Here is a 26,791-nt window from a genome sequence, read left to right as displayed (position 1 = left end):
CAACGCCATGATTAAGCGCTTAATTAGCTACTAATATACAAATAATAATTCTTTAGGTTTGATAGTTAAGTAATTATATCCATACTACCAATTGATTAACACAAAAAATACAACATTATTATCAAATGGAATAGAATAAAATAAATAAATAATATTGAAGTTCTAAAATAACACCCTAAGCTCAATCATAGAATATATGGCGATATGGTTCAATATTCCCGTTGCATTAATATCTTGTTGTGGTTAATTCTCTGTGTACTGAAAAAGTTACACAAGTTAATTGCTCGATCAAAAAATATTTATAATCACTAACTAATATATATATATATATATATATATATTATACATGTGTTAAAACTAGCTAGAGAAACAAAAAGGGATATATATTTTTTGTGTGTTTATATATGTGACATAAAATTGAAATCAACAACACTCCTTACTCAAAACTAGTACACTTGCATCTTAAGACGAAAAAACAAACAAAAGTAACTTAAACTAAAATTACATAGACCTTAAACTATATCACAAGAACATAGATAGAGTCATACTTGAGGAAATTAAACTTTTCTTCAATCTTCACTCCATTTCATTAACGAAAGACGATTTGGAGGTGAAATTGAAGTTAGAACAACTAGTGTTACGTGACAATAACGAAGAGCTCACACCCAATCTCGACCTGACCAAATCAAACTCAACAAAATTATCTTCCAATTGATGCACCCCTATCACAATTGGAGCCTTTGGATTTTGTCCTCCATCAACAAACGCCAAGCATGACACACCTGGTCGTGCTTCAACTACCGAATTTGTTCCAACAATAGTCCATGTAACATTTTTGTTCTGCATCACAAAATCAATGTTTGGAACATTTGTGCTCGAAGAGACATTGGAATTGAAACATAATCCGAATGGTGATATTGGATCCACTTGAGATATCCTAGAGGATTGGTTCGCGAAAAACTGAGTGAAAGTTGTGAAAATGCTGTGTTCAAGAGCTGTGTAAGGTGCTGTAGTACTAATCATCGCGCCACCAAAGTTTCTAGTCCTTGTTGAGATTAAAGATGAATGGTTCAATGGGACAGGCTTGTTGTTTACGAGAATTGACCTCACTGGAATGAAATATTCGCCTTGTGAACCGATGATTATTGGCGTGTAGGTTAAGTTACCTCTTTGTGTTCCATTCAATCCACTACTCCCAAAAAAGATTGCACCATTTTTTTGTGTGGAAGAGGGCAAGCACAAGGAGAATTGACGAGGGAATCCGAAATGAGAGGCAAATTGAATTGGGAGAGAGACTGAACCATGAGCTAATCCAGCTACTCCTTGGACATTATTAGGAAAAGGACCTTGTAACAAAGATGATGGTGAACAAGCAAAAAGAAAGTGGCGAATAGTAACTATAGGACCAAAATTTGAACCAGATTGAGTAATGGATTGAATTGAGAGAGAATCCTGAGCAACTTCGCTGGTTGCAGTTTGGCTAGTTAAAGGGTTTGTTGTTGTAACAGCACAAGTGTTGTTATGGCAACCAGGCCTAGGTGTAGTGGAAAAGCATTTGTTGCACGAATTGCAACCAAAACGAGAACATTGAGTTGAGTGACAAAAGGGGGCTAAATAGGTTGATGAGAGGTAATTTTTTTCGCAATTCAACCATAAGAACTTGCCATTCAAGTCAATAAGCAATGGGATTGATTGCTGGGGAGTTCTTTTCGTGATGTTGGCTATGTGAAGACCTGTGGCAGAATCCTTAAAGACCGGCAAAGCAAGGCCGTCAGGTTTGAAGGGAGCACTAGTAACTTGTGATTGTGATAGGAATACAAGACTTGAGAGTGCCAAGAAAGTAAGAAGAAAGTTAAAGATTGATGATGCCATATTAAGAGACTGATTAGAAAAAGAGAAGTTGTTATTACCTTCTATGGTGATGAACAAACACATATATAGTGTGGGAAGGGTCTGTAGTTTATCTTCAGTTATGGATAGAGACAATATTTGAGCTATTTTGTCATTTTTAATGGATGTCAGGCTTGCTTTTGTCTCTCTTTAAATCAATGACGCTAAACAGGGGATCCTGTAAACAAGCTCAGTTTAGCATGTTACAAGACAATTCACTCTGTGAGTTGCTTTACAAGTATTTCCGCAAAACCCGTATAGTGTTGTCATTGTTATTTTGTTTGATCCTTCTCAATGACCTCCAACTGATTCATCATAACCTTATCACATCTTCCCTTCCTTAACAGTAAAAAGTCTCCTTTTCACTTATTACATTTTCTACTGATGAGACATCCACACAAAACTTCACTATTAGCTATCTCGTTCCACAAGTTTTTTTCAGTTTCAACTTCAAAAACTTCGTTCCAATATTGTTCAAATGCCTACTATAGATCTCCTACCGGGAGAAGAAAGGAAATAATAGTGGTTTTAGTCACACAAAACAATCAAAAAAGAACGGCAGATATCAAAGGTCTAAAGTACCAATATTATAATTTGAGGCCGATAAACAGCAATTCTGACATTATCCGGGACAAAATTATCCTATTCATCTCATCATCTCATTTAAGCACATTTTCCCCTTCCTATCAGTGGAGGCTAAAGTTACAGATAAATTGCACCGAGGAAAAAATTCATCATCTGTATGTCTCTGGCAAGCGGTAACCAGTCATCACTAGTTTGTTCGCGGACATTTTCCCTGTCTTTGGCATAACGTGCCAATGCAATGTTAGATTAAAAGCTTTACCACGGAGGTTGCTTCCCTACAACAAGGAATAAGGTACTTGTGAAAATCATGAGATGAAGAAGAAAGCAGAATAAAGCAAAATGCTTCAGAAACTAACCTGATCAACAAACCGATACTTGTTTGTGGTGTGAATCAAAAATTTTGCATGTTCCTTGGTGGGAATAATACCATCCCACAAAGATATCTGTTAGTAAAACAATCATGTCAGTAGAAGGAATCAAACCAAACTCTCATCTGGTAGGAAAACAAAATACAAAACAAATTCTCAAGCAGGTGCTAAAAAATTAATGAGTTGACATATCCTTGGAGCTTCTACAGCCAGCTCCTCAAATTAGGAGAAGACAGCCCCACGAGGTTTCACTAAGCATATACTCATACTTACAGGAAAATCCTAGCACTGACAACAAAGTACAGGACTGTTAATTTACAAGGAGAAGCAAAGGGTAGATATGTCGTTACATACTGCTAAGCCTTACTTTCAGTTGCAATACATTTATCAGACAACGACACGAGCCTCAAATAAGATCTAACTAGTAAATGTAATACAAGGAAGATATTAATTATATGCAGTTCTCAACCAATGGAAGATAGACCTGATTTAGAGCGTTCTTTGGAGTTTCATACTCAGCTGCCAAAAATACAAACACCTGCAAATTTTAACATAATTAGAATTGCACAATTGCTACAACTGTAAAGGTAATCCAACCAACAGAGATCTGACCGATCAACATATCTCTTAAAGAGTTTGAAGTTAAAACTACAAAACTTTGAATTCAAACATCTAGGAAACTTATTGCACGTAGTCTTGTTCTATTTGAACTATTCCAGTCTCTTGAACTTATTGCACGTAGTCTTGTTCTATTTGAACTATTCCAGTCTCTTGTTACACATGTTTTTTTTTTTTTTTTGATTTGCACCGGGTGTCCGAGTCTCTTTGAGCCCCGACTAATCCCGGGGGTGCACAGGCCCTCGGCAAGGAGTTTCCCGCAAGTGCACCACGGTTAATTCAGGTTTTACCCAGTCCGATGGCCCTTAGAAATTGTTTGCACCTAGTGGGTTTCGAACCAGTCTCTTGTTACACATGTTAGGTGACAGAATTTCAATATATGGTATATTGAAGCTGTAAGACACTCTGAATCCCGTCCTCCAAATTCTCAAGGAAAATAAAAAGGGAGGGAACTAAATACAACCAGCTTTCTCACAAGCACTGCAACAGAAATCATTTCAAGTTCATCTTAATTTTCACTAAAAAGAAAAGGTGAAAGAGGAAATACTGCACCAAGTCATTGGACTTACTGGGCAAACTTCAACCAATTATACAAGAAGGCATAAATTTAACTATCTGACACTGCTTTATATAGTCACTAACAGCTTGGTAAATTTGTGTATTACATTCTATTTTCCAATTTCCACATCCTGTAATCCAGAGCGTTGACCGTGGCATCAACATCTATTATGACCACCTCTCCTCTCCACTCTAGTGAACTCCAGTGTTTTAGAACAGGGATGAAAAGTATACATATATTATGTCCTAGAGATTAGCTTAATTGAGAATAAGATGTATACACATCGATACATCCACACCTTCATACTTGCTCTACATAAAAGAAAATCAGACCCAACTAATAGGGTTAAAAGAGTGAAATCAAAACTATGGTGCAAATAAAGTAGACAGTAAACCTGCTTCGTATTCCACGTGAACAATGACTGTAAATCTGCCGATATGTTCAAGGTCAAACTGACCTGCATAAAAGGAAAAGTATACATGATATTCTTTCAAAAATTAAGTTCATATAACCACTTAATCAACGATGGTAACTAGAAATCTTAACACAAGAGCAGCTACCAAGTTCATGTAGATCAACAAGATAAAGAAAATAAACTGACACCTTAGGCAATATAATGTGCTAGCATATTATTTGATGATATTTCAATGATCAACAGATCTAAAAAAACATAAGATTGTTTTTTTATGCACATAGATATTCATGAAAATACTAATAAAAGATTGTTTTTTCTCCAGAGTTTTACTCAAAAGTTGCCTGTGGTCCTTTCGCTCTAAGAGTAAGCTTAGTTACCACTCTATTGTTGAAGTTAATATTGGAAACTTACGGGCAATTCTAACATTTAGGATAGACCAAAAAACCAATAGATTATTCTAAGAAATTGGGAATTTGTTAATAGTACTACATATAATAGCTTTATCTTTACAATCTGGAACTGCAGATTTAGTTGAATGCCTCAGGGCACTCAAAGAACTCAGAAGAAGAAGAGGATCTCTAAGGAGTTAGCTGACTTAGTTCCTTTTTAATAGTATGACTGTTTTATTTGGTTGTCTTTATCTAATGAATGCTGTCCAATTTACTTGTGACTTCATCGAGGAATTCGTTGATTCTTTTCCGCTGCCATATCATTTAATGCACCATCTGTATGGAATATTATATCAAAGCTTCATTCGAAAACCTTTGTTTTTTGTTGGGTTTACACGGTGACCATGTTTGATCCCTGTGAGTTTGAGTGGTGAAGAAAGTCATAACTCATAACTTTTATTAGTATTTTCAAGAACAATGTGATATCATGGGGGTTTAGAGAAAATTAGTTCAAACCTTAACTAACAATTCATCATTATTTTTCACAAGTTAGTTTTAAATCAGACTAAACAATTTACAATTTTCAAATATTGATATATAAATACATACAAAAATATTTATATATAATATAAACACCTAATATTTAGGTTGATACTCATGCCTAACTAGGAGTATCTCCTAAATTGAAATTGAAATTGAACAAAAGAAAAGAGATAGAGAGGGTATACAATGGAGAGAATACAACTGATAGTACAAAAGAATGTTCATACATATATGCATCAAACTAGTTATTGAAATTGAACCGTTTTATAGTTATATTATCTCAAAACAGAAAATCTCAAGATTTTTCCATTCTCAAATGAAAAAACAGACAAATTTTACCAAGAATGCACATAGATCACATAGATTCCTGATTCCTCAAAGAATCCAGCAATACCCATATTCAAGAATTTGAAAATAGAAATTATTAGAAAAAAGAAAGGTCAACCCATCATAGTTCAACCAGTTTTTTGCCCCAATTCCCAATCTCAGATACCAAATTCAACAAAAATTAACCAGAAACTAAAAACCCAGAAAAACCCTTCATCAAAATCGACAGATACAAATCTTTCGTCAACGAAAATACCTCATCGTCCCCATCAGGTTTCTTCTGGAACCAATTGATATTCAAAACCTGCAGAAAATCAAGCGATCAAAGACATGGGTCATTTACAAAATCAACAGATCTAATTACAATCGACAAAGTTAAGAAAAGGAAAACATGAATTCAAGTAGGGTTTTTAAGGAGGTGGGTATACTTGAACTTCAGTTGTAGGAATCGGAGTATTGAAATTGTCGGAGAAAGAAGCTATTCCACACATAAACGCAAGAATGGTGATTGCCAATGTTAACAAAGCATTAGCTCTGTACCCAAATGAATGCATCTTTGCTCCCGATTTTCTTCAATTTTTGGTCTTCTGAGAATATGGAATATGGAAAAAGGGGCTTTTAACGCTTAAGAGTTAAGACTTAGACGCCTGCTCTAGTCAAATCTTGTTTTTACCCTTCTTCCTCTCTTTTTTTTTGGGTCTGAAATTTAATGTTTTTACCTATTTGTGCTGAGTTGTCAACTTAATATTTGATAGAACATGTCAATACTCATCTTATATTAGTTTATTGAGAAAAACAGAAATATAACCTCGAACTATTTTTGGGACATTGATGTTCCTGCTATCTAAAAATTAAAGCATATATGTCATTCATTTTAACGGAAGACTAAATAGGGTCACATGGTGCAATCTTATCCGTCGCACCGATATTTAATAAATATCGGGTCGGTGGATAAGATTGTGAGACGTGTATGTCCATTAGTATAAAGGGTATATATGTTCTAGTTTTTGGACGGCGAAAGCATTAATATCTCAAAAGCATGATGAAAGATATCTGCATGCCATTTACGATAGTTCAGTTCGAGAAATATTTGTCTTTTTTCCCTATTTTATTTACCGTATATATTGCATAACGAAATAAAGGACGCGTGGCACTGATTGGGATGACTGATTTCTGAAAAAACTCGTTGCTTTCTTTGTGGCACTAGCAAATAGACATAGCAGTTCAACTTACACTCTGGAGAAGGAGAACTCATTGTGGTATGCTTTCTACACTTCACTTATTGATTTCTCATTTTAGGAAAAACATAGAGTTGTATTTTACATTTTGTATATCCTAGTTTAATAACATCCCTAATTTTACACTTCAAATTGGTGTCTTTTTTTTTTTTTTGTCAATTTTTCTCTGATTTTGGATTTGTACTATCATGTTTTTAAGTGTTCTTGCATGTAAGAATCATCAATGAGTTGTTGCATGTGGATTTTGCATAGTAAACCTACACTGTCACTTGCCAATTTGTTGATCTAGTGTCGAAATTGTTCTAAATTTTGCTTAAATCCAGTCTAGTGAAGCAATTTTAAGTTATCTCTGTTCATCTTTTTACTCTGGTGTCAAAACAGATAGGCAGCCTAAACTATATTATTGGAAAATGCAAGTATGCTCTGGTGCATTTATGTACAAAAATATCCTCATGGATAACTTACAGAATCTAAATTACTAATCCTTTGTGTGTCTTTGTCGTCCTCTATTGCGTATGTTTACAGAATCTTGGGTAAACAACCTCTATTGCTTATGTTTACATTTTTTCACTACTTACTGTCTTCATTTTATATGTTTCAACCGAGTTTTTAACCTAAGGTAAAGTCTAGAGTGCAGTATTTTTATCTGTTTCATTTCATCTGAAACAGATTAATCACAGAGTTCTTACTCTTTCCATCGAGCATGGACAACAACTTCACTGGATTGGTTCCAACGGATGATCAGTTTTTCCTCCTTTACTTTATCATTGGAACCTACTTTGGACCAGATCTCCTGGTTGAATATCCCAAAAGGTCAGTTTTGCAAAGAAAAAGTCTAGGCCTACCTCCATACAGTTCCAATCAACTAGCTGGTTCATGCCTAAGAACCATAGAAGTAGAAAGGGTTTACTATCATTCACTGAGAAAGGCAGATCGGTCTGTTGTCCTGGCACAACCGTGGCTGCATCAGTACTTTCATGGAAAGCTTCCTACTCTTTACCGCAAACAACCAGCAACTTATCCTCGGTTTTGTGATCTATTTCCTCCCAGCCTGCATCCCCATTTATGCTGTGATGTGTATAATGTTATTGCAAACATTGTGTTCATCAATGACCCTGATACCAGTTATATTGAACCAGATAGTGTTAAGAGGTTCAAGAAGCTCACTGGTCTAGAACATCTGATCATGGACAAAGATTGCACAAAATCACAAGCCGATGTTGATTACGAAGCTCTAAGTAATATTCGAAAAACGGAGATGTCCAATCCCGATGATATCCTCCAATATGCATCATTAGCTGCTAGTAGCCTACCATATAAGGAGACGCCTTCATGTACTGAACCATTTAATGATTTACCACTTGACAATATGTCTTTTACTAGTCTTTTGAAGGATGCTTGTGATGAACCATTTAATGATGTTCCACCTGATAGCAATGGACAATCTGACACTAGACCTTTTAGTAGTCTCTTGAAGGATGCTTGTGATGGTTCATGTAGTAATATGCCACCTCATTGCAATGGACAATTTGACACTTCACTTTGTAGAAGTCTCTTGAAGAATGATGGTGTCGGCCAGTTTACTGATGCACCACCAGATAGCTCTACAAAATCTGATGGTACTCCTTTTAGTAGTCTCTTTAAGGATGTCAGTCCTCTGGCGGAAGAGTCTATGGGTCCATCATCAAAGCACACCAACTCTGAGGACTTAGAGCTTAGTATTGTCTTCCTTCCTTCTCGCCCTTCTGAGGAGGAGCTAAGTAACATTGTTGCTGCTACTAAAAGTGGATTTGCAGTGGCTGGGAGTGCAGCAAAGGGTAAGATAGGACCAGTTCTCGGGCTCTTGGATGTAGGAGAAAGCGAGGATGCTTACTTGTTCCGTGTATCGCTCCCTGGAGTAAAGAGAGATGAAAGTAAGTTACGGTTCTATCACTACTTAATTGTACTGCATTCTTCTGATGCTTTTGGATTTGCTATCAGGACTAATTTGTTAAAAAATTATGGTTAACGCAGGAGAATTTACTTGTGAAGTGGAGATTGATGGTAAAGTGTTGATTAAGGGAATGACAACTGGTGATAGGACAGTCCACAAGTACTCTCAAGTATTCGAGATGCAAACTCAAAACCTATGTCCAACAGGAGATTTCACCATCTCTTTCAAGCTGCCAGGCCCAGTTGACCCTCAAGAATTTTCTGGTATTTTTGGCACTGATGGAATTCTCGAGGGAATCGTATTGAAAGCAGAAACATAATCTCAATAGAATAGGTAAATTAGTGTCTTGTAAATTAGGTAGTTAGTACCTGTACAAATTGCAACCTAGCTCATGTCTATGATAGTAGTAATTTGGTGTGAATGCAGCCACCTTACCTGTTCAATTACAAGTAATTTCGATTTCTCATTAACATTTTTGTAAGAGCAGACTCAAAAGAGACGAAAATGGATTTCCCTATGCTCAAAATAACGAAATCTGCTAATTAACAAGCGCTTACAAAGGAACTATCGATCCATCTGAATTTGAATGACAGATTATTTTTCATTCAAATTCAGTATCCAACAATGAGAAAGCTTTTAAGAATATGATATGATTCGAGTAATTCTGCATAAATACGAAGTTAAGCATTTTACTCTAAAATTCTGTTCAATTTCACAAGAAAAAAATTACTGGCTTACATGAAACTTCTTGTTGACCAGAAATTTTCTATACAACTAGGGGATAATGCTTTCCAACTCACTTTACTCACTCCACAATGAACTGAAAAAAATGAATTATTTTGTTCTTGAATGGCAGCCAATAGAATCTCTAACTGGTTAGTGAATGATGGCTATCAACATAACCATTTCCTAGATATTTGTGGTAAAGGCGCACTTCTAATAACTGCCACCTACTTCATCTTCAAGAGTTTAGCAGCCCCCACATGGTTCCAGACCAGTGATGGATGAATCAACTGTTATTGCTCTACGTCTTATATGTGGCGACTTTTCAACACTTCCGTCTCTCCAAAACTCAGGCAGAGAACGTGGCAATGATCAGGCTTATTACCATGAAAACAACATAGAGTCCTACTAGGCAAAATCCCCAGAATCTTGGCACCCGGAACCTATTCCAAGTCACTAAAAGCAAAGATCCCATCAAGCTCAATAGCAAGAAAACAAAAGCAACCACGATACTCACGTGGAGATGAAGCTCATAAGCTTCTGGATATACATTTGCTGTCTGCATAACCAAAGCAGTTCCAAGCCCAAAAAGCATGTTAAACATTGGCCCAGCAAAACATCCAGCCATGGCCATCGCCGGCTGGCCAGCCTTTGCAACAGCAACATCTGCAACAAGATCACCGACTGAGTTTCCCCATGCAAGCACCGTTAAACCAAGAAAGGCAGCAGGCAGTTTCAGGAGCTCTCCTAGAACTGCAAGACAGTTGAGAAGTTCCCCAGCAACTGTGGAGATCCAAAATACACTCATCACAAATGCTATAACAACTGCAGGCATTTGCTCAGTTTTAGGGGCCTCCTTTTCAACAATGAAATGTAGAATAGCCAACGAACAAGTAGCACAGAGTACGATGAACCAAAGAGGCAAATGGGTGTCTGAGAGTAGGAAAGAGATTGGATGATTTAATGGCACGAAAGATTTGCAGGAAAACAGAAGTAGGAGGGGGCAGAGAGCAATGTTGGCAGATAAATAGAATCTACTCCATTCAGAAGGTGCAGTCCGTGGTATAGTGAGCCTAAGGAACATCGAGACAGGAAGTTTCCAGATAACTGAGACCTGTCGATAAAGAAAAATTAAAATGTCAAAATGAAAATATTAAAATAGCTACAGACTACAAACTGAGATGCTGTGAACACCATCAAAATTCATAAAACAAAAAAATGGATTTTGAGTGTGCCAGATGGATTCTTCATGAATGATCTAGTCAACAACATGGATTGCAAAAAGAAGCAGAAGCAACTGGCTTCGATAAGAACTTTTCTTTAAAAATATAGCTGAAATACAGAAGTTAACATAGATAACCAAGCAAAATGCAAGATACATCTGAACCAATGGAGAAAAGAATCTCCTTGACTAGAACTCCCCATGAGAAACAACTAGCTAGAACCCAGATGATCAAATATCTCATATCTGTACCTAAAATAGGCATGCTTGCAGATAAATTGGTCAGTATGCAGGGGATCTCAAGAAGCACCTAAAGACTTCAAAAGCACGCAATACTAGAGTTCCATGGTGTAAGTAGAAAGCTGAGAATATATTCTCACATAAAACACACTCATCAAAAGATAGTTGGTATGTAGGATACTACATTTATCAATTTAGAGTTTAGAGCAATGAGAAATGTTATGGTCATCATAATTTTTATGGCTTAATATAAAAATAACTTCCACCAAGAGTGCAATCCAACTTCTTAGGCATGCTCATCTGTTTGTCAGTTGCTTGCCCCTTATTCATTTCTTTCCTTGCACTCGAAAAGCATGGACATGCAGTTTATTCCAGATTTTGACATCCATCTATGTAGTGGCCAGTGTCACTTTGGGGACTGCACCATTTAAGGCGTACTCAGGCTACATTATTGTTATGAAGAGCTCCCTCGTAATCCCCCTTTCCCAATGATTGTATAGAGATTTAATTCCCTTTTTGTAATAAATTCCCCTTGCTTCTCTACTTTTCTCTCAATGAAGTTCTCCACTTTTATTACTAGATTTCCCCATCCCTCGTTAAATGCATTTTCTGGAATAATAATTACTGATCTACTCCCTTCAGTGGGATAACAGAAATAAATTGACGGTACTTATTGAACTTCAGGGAGCAATAAATATATGTCGAAATGTCTCTGCATCTCCGTGATTTGAAGTTCTCCCCCCTGCTTTCAGAAGCCTCTTTTAATCTTTTGCATAACCAAAGTAAAGCTCCCTGCTCAATATCATATGCCTGATAGACATCATGGTACTCTCCACCCACTCAAACAATACCTCTGAAGCAGATATTGATTTTGGTAGATCATAAGATTCCATCTGAAATGTAACCTGTTCACAATGTTCTAAATGCTACCTGAAAGAAAAGGCAAGAAAAGGAAGAGATTCCAATGGCAGAGAACCACCAGAGAAGGGGCTCTAGACACCCAGAAGGGATCTCTAGAAGCCACCTAGCGAAAAGTGCTTGGGAGCATTTTTGTTATTTGATGTTATCTGTTACAGAGTCTTTTGAGTTCTGTACTGAAAGGATATTTAAGCACTAGATGCCCAACTATTCACGGCATATGTTGTTGTATGCATCAACAAGAAAAATCACTTTCCATATATTCTGAAATTACTAAATAGGGAAAGATTTAGACCCCAAAATCCTCCAACTTACCATTCAAGTATCTAGGACTCCCTCTGTTCCCTTTTACTTGTCCAATCTACCAAAAGTAAATTTTCCCTTTTACTTGTCCACTTAGGCAAAAGCAAGAGAGAATCAATTATTTTTTTCCATTTTTACTCTCATCATTAAGTAACCGTTAGCCAAACTAATTGAAGTATTACTAGCCAATTTAAATTTTCAAAGTACCATTTATAAGGATAATTTAGTTAAATAAACACTTACTTAATGATTTCTTAAAGGGAATGCAGAATGCAAAATGGACAAATAACAGGGAACGGAAGGAGTAAAAATTTGCTTCCCCAAGGCCTAGCTCAAGTGGCAAAAGGTGGAGGATTTGTGGCTTAGGTCGCAGGTTCAATCCCCACACCATGCAAAGCGAAGCCTGGTATTTAAGTGGAGAAGGGTAGAGGGGCGGGCCCATTATCCACCGAGTTTAGAAGGCTGTGATTGGTCCAAAGGGCAGGTCACAGACGGATTTCTCGGTTATCAAAAAAAAAAAAAATTGCTTGTCTGCATGAATAGTGGAAGTTCGAGAAACACATAAGGAAGGAAAATCATCTATACATGTCATCATAAGATGCAGGATAAGACTAACCAGAATGCTGGATGATTATTTCTAGTCAACGACGAATAGCTCTGCCTTAACCCTATCTCCATCATGACTCTATTCAATTATCTTACTTAATCGGCGGTTACATCCTGGCTTGGTACACTCCAAGATTGAAGAAATAATACAGAACTGAAGCCAAAGCTGGTTTTGATGCATAATTCAACACTAACACTCAAATATTATTTAGATAATTTCCCTAGTTCCAAAATTTGCAACCACCTGCTACAGTCATTGCTGAGTTTCCCGACTTAATCATTCTGAACCTTGAAAAAGCTGTCATTCTCAGATGGTTTGCTTTTGAGGGTGCTAGAAGCATCTAGTCAGTTAGCTTTGCACCATTGTTTGTCAAGACCATTATGGTCAACACAACCGACGTTCAGCATTGTTAATTCCCAAAGAGAATACTTCTAGGAGAAGATATAACTTATGGCACAGAATGTGGGGGCAGTTTTCAGCAATCATCCGCACTGTGTATCAGATGTGCTTCAAAATTCTAGAGGGCAGCATATACCACGAAGTTTGTGAAGTAACATAAATCAACATAAAGTACTGTTTTTTTTCTTAGTGCTATGTAATAGGATGGATTGTTTATGTGATTATGTCATGTTGATAATACAAGACTCTAACTCACCAAACATTTCCTCTGTCAAGACTTTGGAGCTAGTACAAGGTTGCAGTTTGATCTTGATAATTCAAAGGGGTTACAAATATTTCACAGCAATGCACAACAGAATCAAATAGTTCCTACACAGGAGGAATGACAACAAACCTAGTAGCCCTTTATCTCTTGCATCAATTTCTCATTTTATTCTTTTGTCTTTTTGGTCCATCACATGTTTTTTTTTTTGAAAATGGTAACGATGTATTATATCACAAAAGTACATGGGTTGTACTCAAACCTTATATACAGATGCACTCTAGACACTCCTACTCTATTCTATATTGAGTCTAAAACATCAACTATAGAGGCAGTGTCATTTGAGTATAATTAAAACATAACAACAAAATGCAGTTTAGTTTAACATCCTGCACACTATTTTCTATGTCTTCAAAACATCTGGAATTCCTTTCTTTCCAGATTGCCCACCATATTGAAGCAATATTGAAGCAGGGATAATTTTCCATCTAGTTCTGCCTTTTGCAAGGGCACCTGCCTCCTCCCAGCTGTACAATGCCTCAGTAACTCTCCTAGGCATAGTCCAGGATATGCCTTCAAGACTCAAGAAAATCCTCCAAAGCTGCCGAGTGTATTTGCAGTGTAGAAATAGATGGTTTACAGTTTCTAAGGTCTCCCCACATAGGAAACACCTAGAGCATAAGGTTATCCCCCTTTTCATTACATTATCCTGAGTCAGGGCAGCTTCCTTAGCTAGCAGCCAAATAAAGCATGAGACTTTGTGTGGGATTCTACACTTCCATATTTGTTTCCAGGGCCAGATGGGTCTCTGCTGGCTTGATTGATCCATCAGCCTGTAAGCTGAATGCACTTTGAACTCTTCTCTATTGTTGCGTTTCCACCAAAGCATATCCTCATATGCTTTAAGTCCAGTAAAGTTTCCAACCAAGTTGAGGAATTCTGCCAACCTCATCACTTCCCAGTCATTTGGTTCTCTCCTGAAGATGAAATTCCACCCTTGTGGTGTCCATAGTTCTGCAATAGTTCTTTGTTGGAACATTGCCAGATTGTAAATATCAGGGAAAAGAGTTTCCAGGTTACCTTTCTCATGCCATTCATCCTTCCAGAATTTGATCTTGTTCCCATTCCCCACTTTCATCTTGAATTTGGGTTTAACTTCCTCCCATAATGCTCTTATGGACCTCCATAAACTGATCCCATAAGGTGTGGTCACAATCTTAGTCATCCAACTATCTTCATTCTCATATTTGGCACCTATCACTCTTCTCCAAAGTGTTTGGTTTTCATTTGAGTATTTGCACAACCACTTCATTAAGAGTGCTTTGCCATGTAGCTCCATATTCTTTATTCCCAGACCACCATTCTTCTTTCCAGTTGTCACTGCATTCCATTTAACTAGATGAAAGCCTCTATTCTCTTTGTTTCCTTGCCACAAGAACTTTCTTCTTATGCTGTCTAGTCTTTTAGTGATCCCTGGTGGGATGGGGAATAGAGACAGCATGTAAGTTGGGAGAGCATCCAGGACTGAGTTAATGAGGGTCAGTCTGCCCCCTCTTGACAAGTACTGAGTTTTCCATCTGGCCAGCTTCTTCTCACACTTCTCTATCACACCATTCCAAATTTCTAAGGACTTGGATTTTGCTCCCAATGGCATACCCAAATATGTTGTAGGTAGAGTACCTACTTCACCCCCTAGAATTAAAGCTAACAAGTCTATGTTGTTGACCTCATTGATAGTATACATAGAACTTTTAATCCAATTAATGTGCAACCCGGATACCCCTTCAAACAGCACCAGGATCACCCTTAAGTATTTCAGTTGGTCTTCCTCAGCTCCACAAAAAATCAGTGTATCATCTGCATACTGAAGATGTGTCACCTCCAAGCTTTCTGTATTTTCTGTAGCCACATCAAAACCTTTTACCCATCCTCTCATATTTGCTGTCTTGAGCATATTATTCAGCCCCTCCATAGTAATTAAGAACAAGAAAGGGGACAATGGATCACCCTGCCTGAGTCCTCTTTGAGTTTGAAAAAACCCTGCAGGGGACCCATTAATCAGAACAGAGAAGCTAACTGTAGAAATTGAGAAGTTGATCCAGTTCAACCATTTTTGTCCAAATCCCATCATCTCTAAAATCTTCAGAAGGTACTTCCAATTCACATGATCATATGCTTTTTCTATGTCCAGCTTGCATAGAATGCCAGGTTTCTTCTGCTTAATCCTGGAATCTACAGCTTCATTAGCAATCAACACTGCATCCATAATTTGTCTCCCTTTTATAAAAGCCATTTGCTGTGAGTCCACCAGTCTGTCTATCACAACTTTCAACCTTTCTGTGAGAACTTTGGAGAGTATTTTGTAAATGCTCCCTATGTTGGTCCATCACATGTTCAATCTTGTTCTCCTTAAAGAATTTCATACCAATTGGTTTGTTGATAATTAGAGCACAACAGGCATACAGACAAGGTCACAAACCACAAAACTAAGAAATTCTAACCCCCTAACTTGGTTACAAGATGCTGAATAAATCATCCATCAAATGTCTATACAATTGCCAGCTAAGATGAATAGTTCACTGAACTTGCATTTCCATATGTGTGTTTAATTTAATGAAGAAAAAGAGAAAACCAAGAACTATAGGCAAGATTTAGGACATACCTTTCCAAAAAGGTGTGATGAACCTGTAGTATGCCTCTTTCCATCTTCTAGAGTTCCCATAACTTTGCCTTTTTCAGAATCCAACTCAACAATCCCTATATGAACTTCATCACTTCTGACCAAACCCACCTCACCTCCAAACTTACCCCCCTTCTCTTTGGCACCACCCATCCCCAAGTCCATCCAAAATACAAATCCAACAAAGAAGAGATAAAACGCAACAAACCCAATAGCTTGCCAGAGGAAAATCTCAGCACTTAAGTAGACATAAAAAAGGAACAAAGCAGCAGTCAAATAAAACATCACATCCCTCACAAATGGAGCAGGATCAACAGCAAAAGGTGCCGCGTAAATCGCCACGAACCCAACAACAAAAGCAGAGACAAAAGTCCCTGCTGAAAGAATCGCGCCAAACCCAGTCCTGGCTTGACCTCCCCTAACTGCAGCCACAGATGCAAAAACATCAGGCGCACCATTACCTAAAGCCAAAAGGGTCACTGCACCCATAGAAGGCGACAGTTTAAGATGCGTAGAAAGCTTAGTAACCACAACAGAAAAGTAATCTTGGGCAGTCTTGATAAGGATGTAGAACTGTAGAAATACACAGAGGGCGAAAAATGGGATGGAAAGAAATGGGTTTTCTTGGAAGAGACAATAGTGCAAGGAAAAGTAGTTAAAGATTCCATTGGAGTCAGTGAAATTGCTGGTCGAACACACAAAATGGTCGGATTTTTCTTCAAAAATGGTGGCATTCAAAAGAAACCTGTGGGGAATTAGTGGAGATTTGTGAATTGGATTTGGGGAATATTGGGGAAGTGGAAGGACGATGAAGAAGAAGAGGATAGTGATGATGAGAATCAGTGAGATTACAGTGGTGTTGAAGCATGAGAAATTGAAGGCCATGCCATTCCAGAATATTGAAGATCGCGCTTTTTCAAGACTGGCTTTTTTTTGTGTACCTTTTAAACGCGTTTTCTTGTTTAACAATAATGGAGTATAATTTCTCTGCCCTGCGGGATCACTAGATCCGTTTAGAGATTAAATTAAAATACTGCAAGCTAAGATTAAAAAATAATACAGTTAAATTTATGAGGTCAAGAATACGTATTTTAATTTAATTTTTTTAAAAATATTTACTAGCAATTTGAATATTAATAGATAACATGTAAAATAAATGAAATAATTAAGATTTTATATATTCATTGAACGTATCTTAGAACTCAAATTTTAACTCCGAATGAGTTCTTGGATCAATATGTTAGACAAAAGCTTAAGTAAAGTAAAGATTAGCTAGATGTTCTAAAAAGGCGTACATTAGTGTTATGGTACCTTACTAATGTGTGAAGTAAATAAATTATTTGTAAGTTATAATTTTAAGGCGTTAGTCTATAGAAAAGCTCTAATTAAGACTTGAAGTATAAAAGTTAATATAATGTTCATATGAATTTGCCTGCACACTTGACTCTTCTATTATTTTATTTATATTTATTTCTCATTGCTTTTTCATCTATGTCATCGAGTTAAAAAAATAATTGATTCTTTAACTTGTTTCCTCTTTCTTTCTCGAGGATGCCCTTGCATAGATTTGATTATCTTATCATTATGTTCACTTCGTGAATATTATGTGCGTTTATATGATTTTCCTCATATAATATGAAAATAAATTATATTTTTATTTGTCGCAATTTATGCGAAGGTGTTTAGAATATGATGATCTGAACACTTAACTCGAACTATGAATATATGTGTATAAGTACTTCAAACAATTTTAAATAACATTTATATAAAATCTATACAATAAGTGAACAATTTAAAATACTTTTAACCTGTGAGAAAACAATAATCAAAGATTATTATTTTTTTGTTTCCTCCTTGTAGGCTCCTCAACTTTATTCTCTTTGTTAACTCAAATTTATGACCTCGAGATTGGAGATAAAAGGTATTGACCACTTGATCACAAGGGCGGATCCACGTGGGTTTCAGGGGGTTCACTCGAACCCTGACAAAAAATTACACAGTATATATAAGGTAATATATATATTGAACCCTCTCAAAGACATTGAGAAACAGATAGCCTAGTGGCAAGTTTCCTGGAAACTAAACTTCACGTCAAGGGTTCAAATCTTTGCGTTAACATTTTATTTTTTTATTTTTTAGTTCCCTTTTTCACTAGTGTTTTATTTTTTTCTTTTCCAGTTTCAGTTTTTTTTTTTAAGTTTCAGTTCCATTTTTCACATTTTTTTTAGTTTTTTATTTTATAAAACATGCTAAAAATGTGATTTTAAACCCAAAAAATCAAGGGTCCGCCACTAAAACTATATACTATTAGTTCTTTGAAATTTTGTTTTGTTGGCTTATATACACGTTTATATTTTTATTTTTCAAATTTTCTGAATGAAAATTCTGAATCTGCCACTGCTTGATCAATAGTAATATTTTCACATAAATTTAAGAAGGAAATTGCGTATAATTAACTTCATTCCCCAAACTTAGGTAGATAAGGAAAAAAGGTTAAGTTTATACTAATAAATATATGTTATCTTTATCAACAAAAATTATTTTTATCCACCAAAACTTAAATGAATGACAAAAACTTATTATTAAAAAAAAAACCCTTTAAGAAATCATTATTTTTCCTTGTGAATGGTTGAAATGTACATATTCTATTATTAGGTTATAGATTTTTTTAAAAAAATAAAATTGAGAAATATTAAAGAGTTCTGCTTCAAAAGATGTTAATTAATTAAGAAATCACATAAAGAATATTAAAAATTAAAGTTGTGTCGCGAAAATATATTTATGAGTTGAAGTCTCAAGAATTTAAAAGTTAATCCAAGCTAAATATTTGAGAACTTGAAAAAGTTTAAAGGTCAGAATTTCAAATTATCTAATAAGCTTTTGAAAATACATGCAAGATATTTTCAAATTTTGAATAAAAAATATCTAATTAGAATTTAAATTAATGTATGATTAAATGTCTGCCTATATATTAGATCTTATACAAAAAAGCAAAACATCCTTATTATCTAGTTACATATTTTTCAAATTATTTGATAGATTCTATTAGAAAAATATTACTAATACAGAGCTAATACATTCATTAATTTTGTATATATAGTCCACCAGAACAAAAGTCAGCAAGGGCATTCAAACAATCTATAAATACAGAATCCCTAAAACATAAAGTACAGAAGAACTCTTGAGGAAAAGAAATTCAAATAAATTTCCATCTTTGGGTATTTGCCGCTCGCTAAATTTTTACCAGATATCCCAAGGTCTCCATCAGAGTTGGACGCTTGTCTGCATCTGGGTATCGCCGGAATCTACCTCACAGTTGAATTTCTCAAATTTTTTCTTCAACAACTTTCTGATGGAATCTCCTTGGAGGTATCAGTAGTCTACCTTTTTCATTCATATCTTACATAGCTGTTTAGTTTAGATTTCATTTTACACAATATGGTGAGAGTAGAAACCCTAAAATATAGCATACACCTAAGGAAGATGTTGATTTTCATATTTTTTTGAGTGCTTTTGGGCACTTTCGTAATGCTGAAAGTAACCATTTTTCTGGTCAAAATCTTTTAAATGCAGCTACCCAGTTGTTTGTGCAGAGCTAATTTTTAGTAAGTTCAGTTAAGGGTATGCTGGAAAGATAAAATCTTGTCAATAGTTGTGTGCTATTAAGGTGTATAGAAGAGTTTTCACTTTTCTTCAGACAATATTTCATTTGTGAAAATAGTTGAAGAATGTATGGCTGATTCATTGTTTGTTGGTCCTTTTTTTGGGGTTTGTTCTGTGTATTTTGCTGCTCTTGGAAAGGGTACTCCCATATCATGGTTTTAGAGCGAGAAGCATCTTAATTATTATTCCCAATGTTGAGTGCCCATCTTATTTAGTCTACGCTCTAGATGTCCAGTCTTGGGTGTGCGGGGTGTTGAGTCCCACATCGGCTCTCTTAGGGATTGGAGGTCGATGAGCTAGCTTTTGGTGTTGAGTGAGACCATAGGTTTGTAACAGGTACCAAAATGAATTGTCTTTTTGCCTAGAACTAATTGATCACAGTGAAATTGCCTAGGACGGAAGGTACATTTTCTTAATCCTACATGGTACTGGAATGAAAAGATGCATTTTGTTTAATAGAACAAGATCTGACATTGGATAGTGCATTAGACATTTACTACATATAAAATCTAACAAGGTCTAATTAAAAAATAATAGTAACAATATACTTTTAATAATTCTAACATACACAAACTTGTCATTGATAAGGGAAGAAAGACCATGTGAAAAATTAATAACTGAAAACCAGTCAAACCATGAGCCTAAACTAGTGCTTATGGCGAATCTTTGTCCTTGTGGCTGCCACAAAGGGAGTAATTACCTCACTTGGACTATCAGATGGGAACCACCCAAGCAGCACACCAAGGTGAACTACAGCAGGTATAAGCTTGAAAAGCAATGGTGTAGACCTGCCAAAAGATTTGTCATAATTCAGCTAGAAAAACAGAACTAAGGACAGACTGTGAATAGAAAATGAGTTATTCTTCATATGCAATCATGGAGATGCTTCCATTTAAGAGGGTACTTCTATTTTGATCTCTCTATCTCTGGCCTGCACGTGCTTCCACTGGCACACAAAACGAAATGTAATTTTTTCTTAAATCGTAAAGAAACCATTTTGTACTTTTGCATCATATGAACTGTATTTGCTTACTCCAGTGAGGCTCTTATTTTATTGGTTTTAAGTCCTACGGAGAGCGAACTTTTTATATGTCAAGTTAGGAGTATTTTTTTTATTCTAGCGATTATCATAATAGAAACTAATGTTGCATTTTTCATGTGCATTTCAGAGCTTCTCAGACTTCTTTGCCGAATCATGGTGAAAATAATGGTTCAACTCCGCTGCATCCTGAACCACTTAATGTGGCCCCCATAAGTTGTGTTCCATATACTGGCCCTCCTCTACCATACAGTTATCATACTTCAGCGTCACCAGACATTAATACTGGTTCAGTCCCAGTTGAAGCTGATTCCAAGCATATCAGCTCTCAGCAGCATGCTGGGGGTCAGCCTGCAATGATTTTTTTCACTGCTTGTCCAGCCAGAGAGGAGTGGGATAATCTCATAAATTATGCTAATGGTGGGGTTGCACTGACTGGATCTGCTTTATTGGGAAAGGTTGGACCACTTATTGGATCAGTTGATATTGCTGAATCCGAGGATGACTATGTATTTCGTGTTTCACTCCCCGGTGTCGCAAGGGATGAAAGTAAGTTCTACATATGAGTAAGATTTTCTTAAGTAGAAAATTATCAAATCTTTTTATAACTCTTAGGAATCATTTGGTGTGAGGTATAAGGTATAATAATTCTGGGATAAAATGTAGGATTATTTTATCCCATGCTTGGTTTGAGGTATCAGGTAGTCCTTGGATTATTTATCCCATCATTTTTGCCATAGTGATGGGATAAGTTACCCCATATACTACACGGTGGGATAACTTGCTGATAAATATGCTGCATACTCCACCTTACTCGGATAAAATCTGTGGTTTACTTTTTCTCAATATGTCCCTTCATTTCATACTGAAACTTGAATATGAAATCAATGCATGAAGAATGAGTGATATCAAAAAAACCAGGAGGTTTAGACGTAAAGACCTCATCTCCAATAAATGCTTGCTTTTTTAGCTTAATGTGGATGTGTTATATTTTAAGTGTGGAACTTTATTATCTCACATCAATAAATCCTTGGTTTTTTTAATGCATGTTTTTGTTTATAACATTGGGCTGCTCTTGTTTTGATCCACAGAAGGGCTTTCTATGTTTCCTCTAACTGATCGTAGTCCATCATTTAATCTGTTCTTTTTATGTGGTCAATGAATTTCAAACTGCATCCATATGAATCCAATTGATGATTAAGAGATCTTCTCGTTCATGTGGTTACAGGAGTGTTTCGCTGTGATGTTGGACCTAATGGGGCAATCGTCATAAAAGGAGTGAGCGAGACTGGAGAGAACATGGTTCGCAGGGACAACATGGTTTTTAAGATGCAAACTCAAAACCTATGTCCACCGGGAGAATTTTCTGTTTCATTCCAGCTACCAGGTCCAATTGATCATCAAAACTTGAATTGTGTTTTTGGATCTGACGGGATTTTTGAAGGAGTTGTGAAAAAAAGGACAACAGGTCCTTTAAGGGGTATTTAGATCAGAATCTTCAGCTTGGTAAGTACCTCTTCAGTACAAAGTACTTACTGTGGAATTGCATGTAATAGCTGTACCTATGCCCTTCCCCACTTTCTTATGCTAACCATATTGGCCATTATAGCACAACTGATTATGTCATTTAACCATATTGCTTCTTGATCTATGAACAATCATTCTGCTTAGTTTTGGACTATGAATGAGCTTTGTATTGTTTTGATTTTTGTACGTTGAAATAATTATCATTCATAGTCACCATTAAAGAAATGTGTCTCTCCCTAAACTTATTTTCTTTTTTGCTTGTAGATGGTAGGAGAGAGAGGCCAAATTTGAGAAGACTAGGAGCAATGCTGCTGTTGATTTCAGGAACTCTGTGCAGCTTTAAGCCTTATTTTGCATCATACTTTAGTTCTTTTGTGTGTATGTCTTTTTGTTCTTTCCATTGTTAAGACTTGCTAAGGGCATAGCTTACCAAACTGGGCTACTTTTACAGAATGGAAAGTTTGGATCCACGTCTCTGAAATCGGCTTATCCACGCGATTTCACCTTTGTCTCAGCACTCTACCCCCATTGCCTGTCCAATCTAAAGGATTTGTTTTGTATTTGAAGACCAAGTATTTGGTCCTTGCTGTTTAATTTGTTTGCCATGCTACTATTATATCCTGTAGTTTGCATCAAATTGGAAACTTGCTCACAGGGAGCAACCTTTTTGGAAAATTGTCATGAAAATTTATCACATAGTGGTTTTAGTACAGAAGAAAATGTTTTACCGATTTATTTAGAAATATTTTCTTCTACTGTATTATAATGCGTCTTGGTAATGCTAAAATTTCTATAAAATTTTAGTCCGTAAATAGTAATGTAGTAATACATATTTTGTTATAATTAAAATGAAAGTAAGGCATTAATTCAACTTGAAAATTAAACTAGTACTAAACGAATAATCTAATGTTAGGTATACATTCCAATAGAGAAGAAAGTACACTACTACTTTGAATATGAATATGACACATAATGCTCATCACAAAAATATCAAAAACCTCATCAATGAAGGGAAACAAAGAAATATCAGTAAACAGAAATATTCCTATATCATAAATACCACATTTCAATTTCTATCATATATACTGTGTGTGTGAGATGTAGTCATAATTGCTGTGTCCTGCACTCTTTTTTGTGGTTGGTTATTCTTTTGGGGACTAATAGTAGTTGAGCCATTAATAGGAGTAGTTGTGTAGTTGAGCCATGAAAGATTCAATTCAAGATCATCCACTTGAGTAGTACCGTGTACTCTTCACCACCTGTCTACATCTCTGCCACTCATTTACATATATATCTATATAATCGTAATGTTAGACCAGTTTGATCGCACCTCGACTATTTCCAGGGGTTATTTGTTACCTTCCACTACCACATATATCGGGTAATTCTGTCCACCTAAGCTTGAACAGATGGAAAGGAATCACCTAATATTTTGTCACTGAAATTTGAACTGAGGACTCTATGATTCTTGTCATGACTTTTGGAACGAAGTGTTGTGGAATATTATGTTCATGGACCTTTAAATTTAACAACTTGAAATTTACCTCTTATCTATCCTGGCAGGTAGATTTAATTTCTTGACAAAGTCCATTAGATGGAAGTTCAGTTTAGGTGAAAAAAGATCATTAGAGAAATAGAAAACGACATCGATAAGTACTGTTGATATTATATTTGTGTAAATACTGTGTCTGTTATGCAAATTTTGTGTTTCGAGTCAGTTGTATTACACATCCCTTTAGGAAGAAAATGATTGTTGTCTGAAGGACTAAAAGAAAGACTGGTTCCTAAAATTCCTAAATTAATTAGCACTCTTAAAAATTCAATGCATGAAAGGGACACTATGGTGATGGAATTATATAATATTGCAAAGAAGAATATACTGTATAGTTCAGAACAGAGGAAACTAAAGGGATAGTATACCTGCTGAAGATATGGTGAAAGAAAATCCAGTAACTGGTGAATCTATATTTGTCGAAAAGAGAAATCACTGTGTGATTTATCCAGCAAGTGGCAGTATGGTGGCAGAGTCTCTGGAAAGAAGAAACAAGAACTGGTAGAGTGTATCTGATTTTTGTTTTTGTTTAAGTGATAGTGATTTAAGTTTTATTCCTCTGCAGTGGCTAATGAATGTGACAACACTGGTGCAGGTTTGTCCAAACAAAAATACCAAGTGATTTGATAGTAGAAATTAGAGACCAAAGCTTCCACTTGCATAAGGTACACAGCTACACTGTCCATTTCTCTAATAGAAAGGAAAGTCCCAAATATATAAAGTTCAAAATGGCACCATGCATTAGCTTTCTGCTTTTTATATGACTGATCTTTCCAATTTTTCGACTAATATTTGGTAAACTAGATGGAATAGGCATTCTTAGAGTTATATTTTTGTGTTATGAAGTTTAACTACGCTTTCTATGGAACTTCTTTAAGTTATTCTTGTCAACTTTCAGCTTTCCGTGGTTTCAAGAAGTGGATACCTTAACAGATTGGTATTCGAAAGGAATGGGAACAACTATACTAGAGTTCAGATTGATACAATTCCTGGTGGGGCTAAAATCTTTGAATTAGTAGTGAAATTTTGTTATGGACTGAAGATCAAAGCTACAGCTTCAAATGTTGCCCCACTGTATTGTGCTGCTCATTTCTTGGAAATGAATGATGAACTTCACCAAGGAAATCTAATTTCTAAAGCAGAGGCGTTCCTTAGCTACGTAATCCTTTCTTCATGGAAAGACACATTTAGGATCTTGAAAAGCTGTGAATCAGTTTCGTCATGGTCTAAAGACTTGCACATTGTCAAACGTTGCACGGAAGCCATTTCTTGGAAAGCTTGCTCAGAGACTGGAGTGAGTAGTATAGGAGACAATGAAGTGTTAGTGAATGTTACAGCAGATGATACAACCAAGTTGGTGAAGTTGTGTGGCAATTGGTTTTTCAATGATTTTTCATCCCTTCGGATAGATCATTTTATCGAAGTAATTTCATTGATCAAAAAGAGAAAGATTAAGCCAGAGCTTGTGGGGTCATGTATAGCTCACTGGACAAAGAAGTGGATTTCTCAAATCACAGTTTCACAAGAGAAATCGAAAGATCAAGAATTGTCCATCCAGCTACAAAGAGTGACAACTGAATGTTTGATAAGGGTGCTTCCTGCTGAAGAAGACTCAGTTTCCAGCAATTTTCTGCTTCATCTTTACAAGATTGGGCTAATTATGAATATCAATCCCAAATTAAAAGATCAGCTCAAGACAAGAATAGCTCTCATGATGGAAAAATGCAGTGCTAAAGACCTTCTAGTCAGGAACAGTACAACTCTTTTCGACGTGGATATTGTTGTTCAAGTGGTAGAAGCTTATGTTTCTCTTGCATCAAATAATCCCAAGTCAAGAATGTGTGTTGTCGGGAGGCTAGTAAACGACTACCTCGCCCTCATAGCAAGGGATGAGAACGTTGTAGCAAGAAGCTTTGACTCTCTTGTAAATGCATTGCCAAAAGAAGCAAGATTTTGTAATGACAACCTATATAGGTCGATAGACATGTACCTCAAGGTATGAATAATACATTTTCTCTTTTCCTCCAATCTCAAAAAATTGATTCAGCATTTCTTGGAAATTGAAATGAAATGACTTATTGCAGGAACATCCTGACCTAACAGAAGAAGAAAGAGGAAGCATATGCAGAAAAATGGAGTACCATAAGTTATCACAGGAAGCGCAAATACATGCCTTGAAGAATGATAGGCTGCCAGATAACATCAGGACACAATTTATACTTCTTGAGCAAGTCAATATGATGAGGTTACTAACTTCAGATGGTTCAAGTTACCAGAGAACTAAGTCACAGACCATAATGAAAGTCAGCAGCGGTTTACGCAAGAGTAGGATGAATTCCTCCCAGACGGAAATGAAAGCGATAAAACAAGAGCTTGAGATGTTAAAGGCTCAAGTTGGTGAACTGCAACAACGTAGGATGGAACTTCAGCAGCGAACAAAGAAAGTTGTCTTTTGTTAGTTTATTATGCTTCATGTCTGTTTAGTGAATTGAAAATTTGGACAATGTGGTTTCAGTTTGTTGAACTCAAGCTGGTGTGGTTGATGAGATTTGCCCTTATTAGTCTGGTAGTAGGAATAGTTATTTAACATTGAACTGGTACCAGAGTCTATGTTTTTTAAAAGCAGGTTGTTTAAATGATATGTCAATGGACCTTATAACTTAGGGGTGATTTTCGAGAGTGACTTAGCGATGAGTGATTCTTGAACTTTCTAAAGTTAGCATAACTTCAAGTTTAATAACTTTGGAAGGTTAACAAATCGATCTAGTAGAGCGAAAAACATCAAAAATGA

The 26,791-nt window shown here is 36.1% G+C and overlaps 6 protein-coding genes across 6 annotated transcripts; 3 read left to right on the top strand and 3 right to left on the bottom strand.

Moving 5' to 3' along the window:
* Positions 1 to 435: 435 nt before the first annotated feature.
* LOC125847166 (gamma conglutin 1-like) lies at positions 436 to 1,872 on the bottom strand. Its single transcript, XM_049526852.1, has one exon. It carries the CDS (start codon positions 1,870 to 1,872, stop codon positions 577 to 579), a length of 1,296 nt encoding a protein of 431 aa, XP_049382809.1. The 3' UTR covers positions 436 to 576.
* Positions 1,873 to 2,455: 583 nt separating this feature from the next.
* On the bottom strand, positions 2,456 to 6,354 carry LOC125849339 (signal peptidase complex subunit 3B). The gene is made up of 6 exons (XM_049529414.1): positions 6,123 to 6,354; positions 5,951 to 5,998; positions 4,415 to 4,477; positions 3,328 to 3,381; positions 2,832 to 2,918; positions 2,456 to 2,750 (listed from the first exon to the last, which is right to left on the bottom strand). The coding sequence occupies exons 1-6, from the start codon at positions 6,246 to 6,248 to the stop codon at positions 2,625 to 2,627; spliced, it is 504 nt and encodes a 167-aa protein (XP_049385371.1). The 5' UTR covers positions 6,249 to 6,354; the 3' UTR covers positions 2,456 to 2,624.
* A 1,186-nt stretch (positions 6,355 to 7,540) lies between these two features.
* Positions 7,541 to 9,310, top strand: LOC125877385 (increased DNA methylation 2). The gene is made up of 2 exons (XM_049558695.1): positions 7,541 to 8,845; positions 8,946 to 9,310. Exons 1-2 carry the CDS (start codon positions 7,636 to 7,638, stop codon positions 9,182 to 9,184), a joined length of 1,449 nt encoding a protein of 482 aa, XP_049414652.1. The 5' UTR covers positions 7,541 to 7,635; the 3' UTR covers positions 9,185 to 9,310.
* A 207-nt stretch (positions 9,311 to 9,517) lies between these two features.
* LOC125874606 (cation/calcium exchanger 5) lies at positions 9,518 to 17,158 on the bottom strand. The gene is made up of 2 exons (XM_049555524.1): positions 16,202 to 17,158; positions 9,518 to 10,702 (listed from the first exon to the last, which is right to left on the bottom strand). The coding sequence occupies exons 1-2, from the start codon at positions 17,102 to 17,104 to the stop codon at positions 9,938 to 9,940; spliced, it is 1,668 nt and encodes a 555-aa protein (XP_049411481.1). The 5' UTR covers positions 17,105 to 17,158; the 3' UTR covers positions 9,518 to 9,937.
* A 2,191-nt stretch (positions 17,159 to 19,349) lies between these two features.
* Positions 19,350 to 23,039, top strand: LOC125853494 (alpha-crystallin domain-containing protein 22.3-like). Its single transcript, XM_049533190.1, has 4 exons — positions 19,350 to 19,588; positions 21,052 to 21,470; positions 22,150 to 22,427; positions 22,713 to 23,039. Exons 1-3 carry the CDS (start codon positions 19,572 to 19,574, stop codon positions 22,407 to 22,409), a joined length of 696 nt encoding a protein of 231 aa, XP_049389147.1. The 5' UTR covers positions 19,350 to 19,571; the 3' UTR covers positions 22,410 to 22,427; positions 22,713 to 23,039.
* A 918-nt stretch (positions 23,040 to 23,957) lies between these two features.
* LOC125853632 (BTB/POZ domain-containing protein DOT3-like) lies at positions 23,958 to 26,660 on the top strand. Its single transcript, XM_049533357.1, has 4 exons — positions 23,958 to 24,501; positions 24,596 to 24,665; positions 24,899 to 25,996; positions 26,085 to 26,660. The coding sequence occupies exons 1-4, from the start codon at positions 24,380 to 24,382 to the stop codon at positions 26,457 to 26,459; spliced, it is 1,665 nt and encodes a 554-aa protein (XP_049389314.1). The 5' UTR covers positions 23,958 to 24,379; the 3' UTR covers positions 26,460 to 26,660.
* The last annotated feature ends 131 nt before the right edge of the window (positions 26,661 to 26,791 follow it).

The sequence above is a fragment of the Solanum stenotomum genome, chromosome 1, assembly GCF_019186545.1.
Source record: "Solanum stenotomum isolate F172 chromosome 1, ASM1918654v1, whole genome shotgun sequence".
In the NCBI taxonomy this organism is placed as follows: Eukaryota; Viridiplantae; Streptophyta; class Magnoliopsida; order Solanales; family Solanaceae; genus Solanum; species Solanum stenotomum.
The sequence above is the reverse complement of the archived record's forward strand: the minus strand, read 5'-3'. Positions and strand labels throughout refer to the sequence as shown.

Coding starts and splice junctions, on each gene's coding strand:
- LOC125877385 (XM_049558695.1), top strand. CDS start 7,636: ATGGACAACAACTTCACTGGATTGGTTCCAACGGATGATCAGTTTTTC. Junction 8,846..8,945: donor TGGAGTAAAGAGAGATGAAA/GTAAGTTACGGT, acceptor TGGTTAACGCAG/GAGAATTTACTTGTGAAGTG.
- LOC125853494 (XM_049533190.1), top strand. Junction 21,471..22,149: donor CGGTGTCGCAAGGGATGAAA/GTAAGTTCTACA, acceptor ATGTGGTTACAG/GAGTGTTTCGCTGTGATGTT.
- LOC125853632 (XM_049533357.1), top strand. CDS start 24,380: ATGGTGAAAGAAAATCCAGTAACTGGTGAATCTATATTTGTCGAAAAG. Junction 24,666..24,898: donor AAAGCTTCCACTTGCATAAG/GTACACAGCTAC, acceptor GTCAACTTTCAG/CTTTCCGTGGTTTCAAGAAG. Junction 25,997..26,084: donor CGATAGACATGTACCTCAAG/GTATGAATAATA, acceptor GACTTATTGCAG/GAACATCCTGACCTAACAGA.
- LOC125849339 (XM_049529414.1), bottom strand. CDS start 6,248: ATGCATTCATTTGGGTACAGAGCTAATGCTTTGTTAACATTGGCAATC. Junction 5,999..6,122: donor TTCCTACAACTGAAGTTCAA/GTATACCCACCT, acceptor GATTTTCTGCAG/GTTTTGAATATCAATTGGTT. Junction 2,751..2,831: donor AGTATCGGTTTGTTGATCAG/GTTAGTTTCTGA, acceptor TCCTTGTTGTAG/GGAAGCAACCTCCGTGGTAA.
- LOC125847166 (XM_049526852.1), bottom strand. CDS start 1,872: ATGGCATCATCAATCTTTAACTTTCTTCTTACTTTCTTGGCACTCTCA.
- LOC125874606 (XM_049555524.1), bottom strand. CDS start 17,104: ATGGCCTTCAATTTCTCATGCTTCAACACCACTGTAATCTCACTGATT. Junction 10,703..16,201: donor CATCACACCTTTTTGGAAAG/GTATGTCCTAAA, acceptor CTTTATCGACAG/GTCTCAGTTATCTGGAAACT.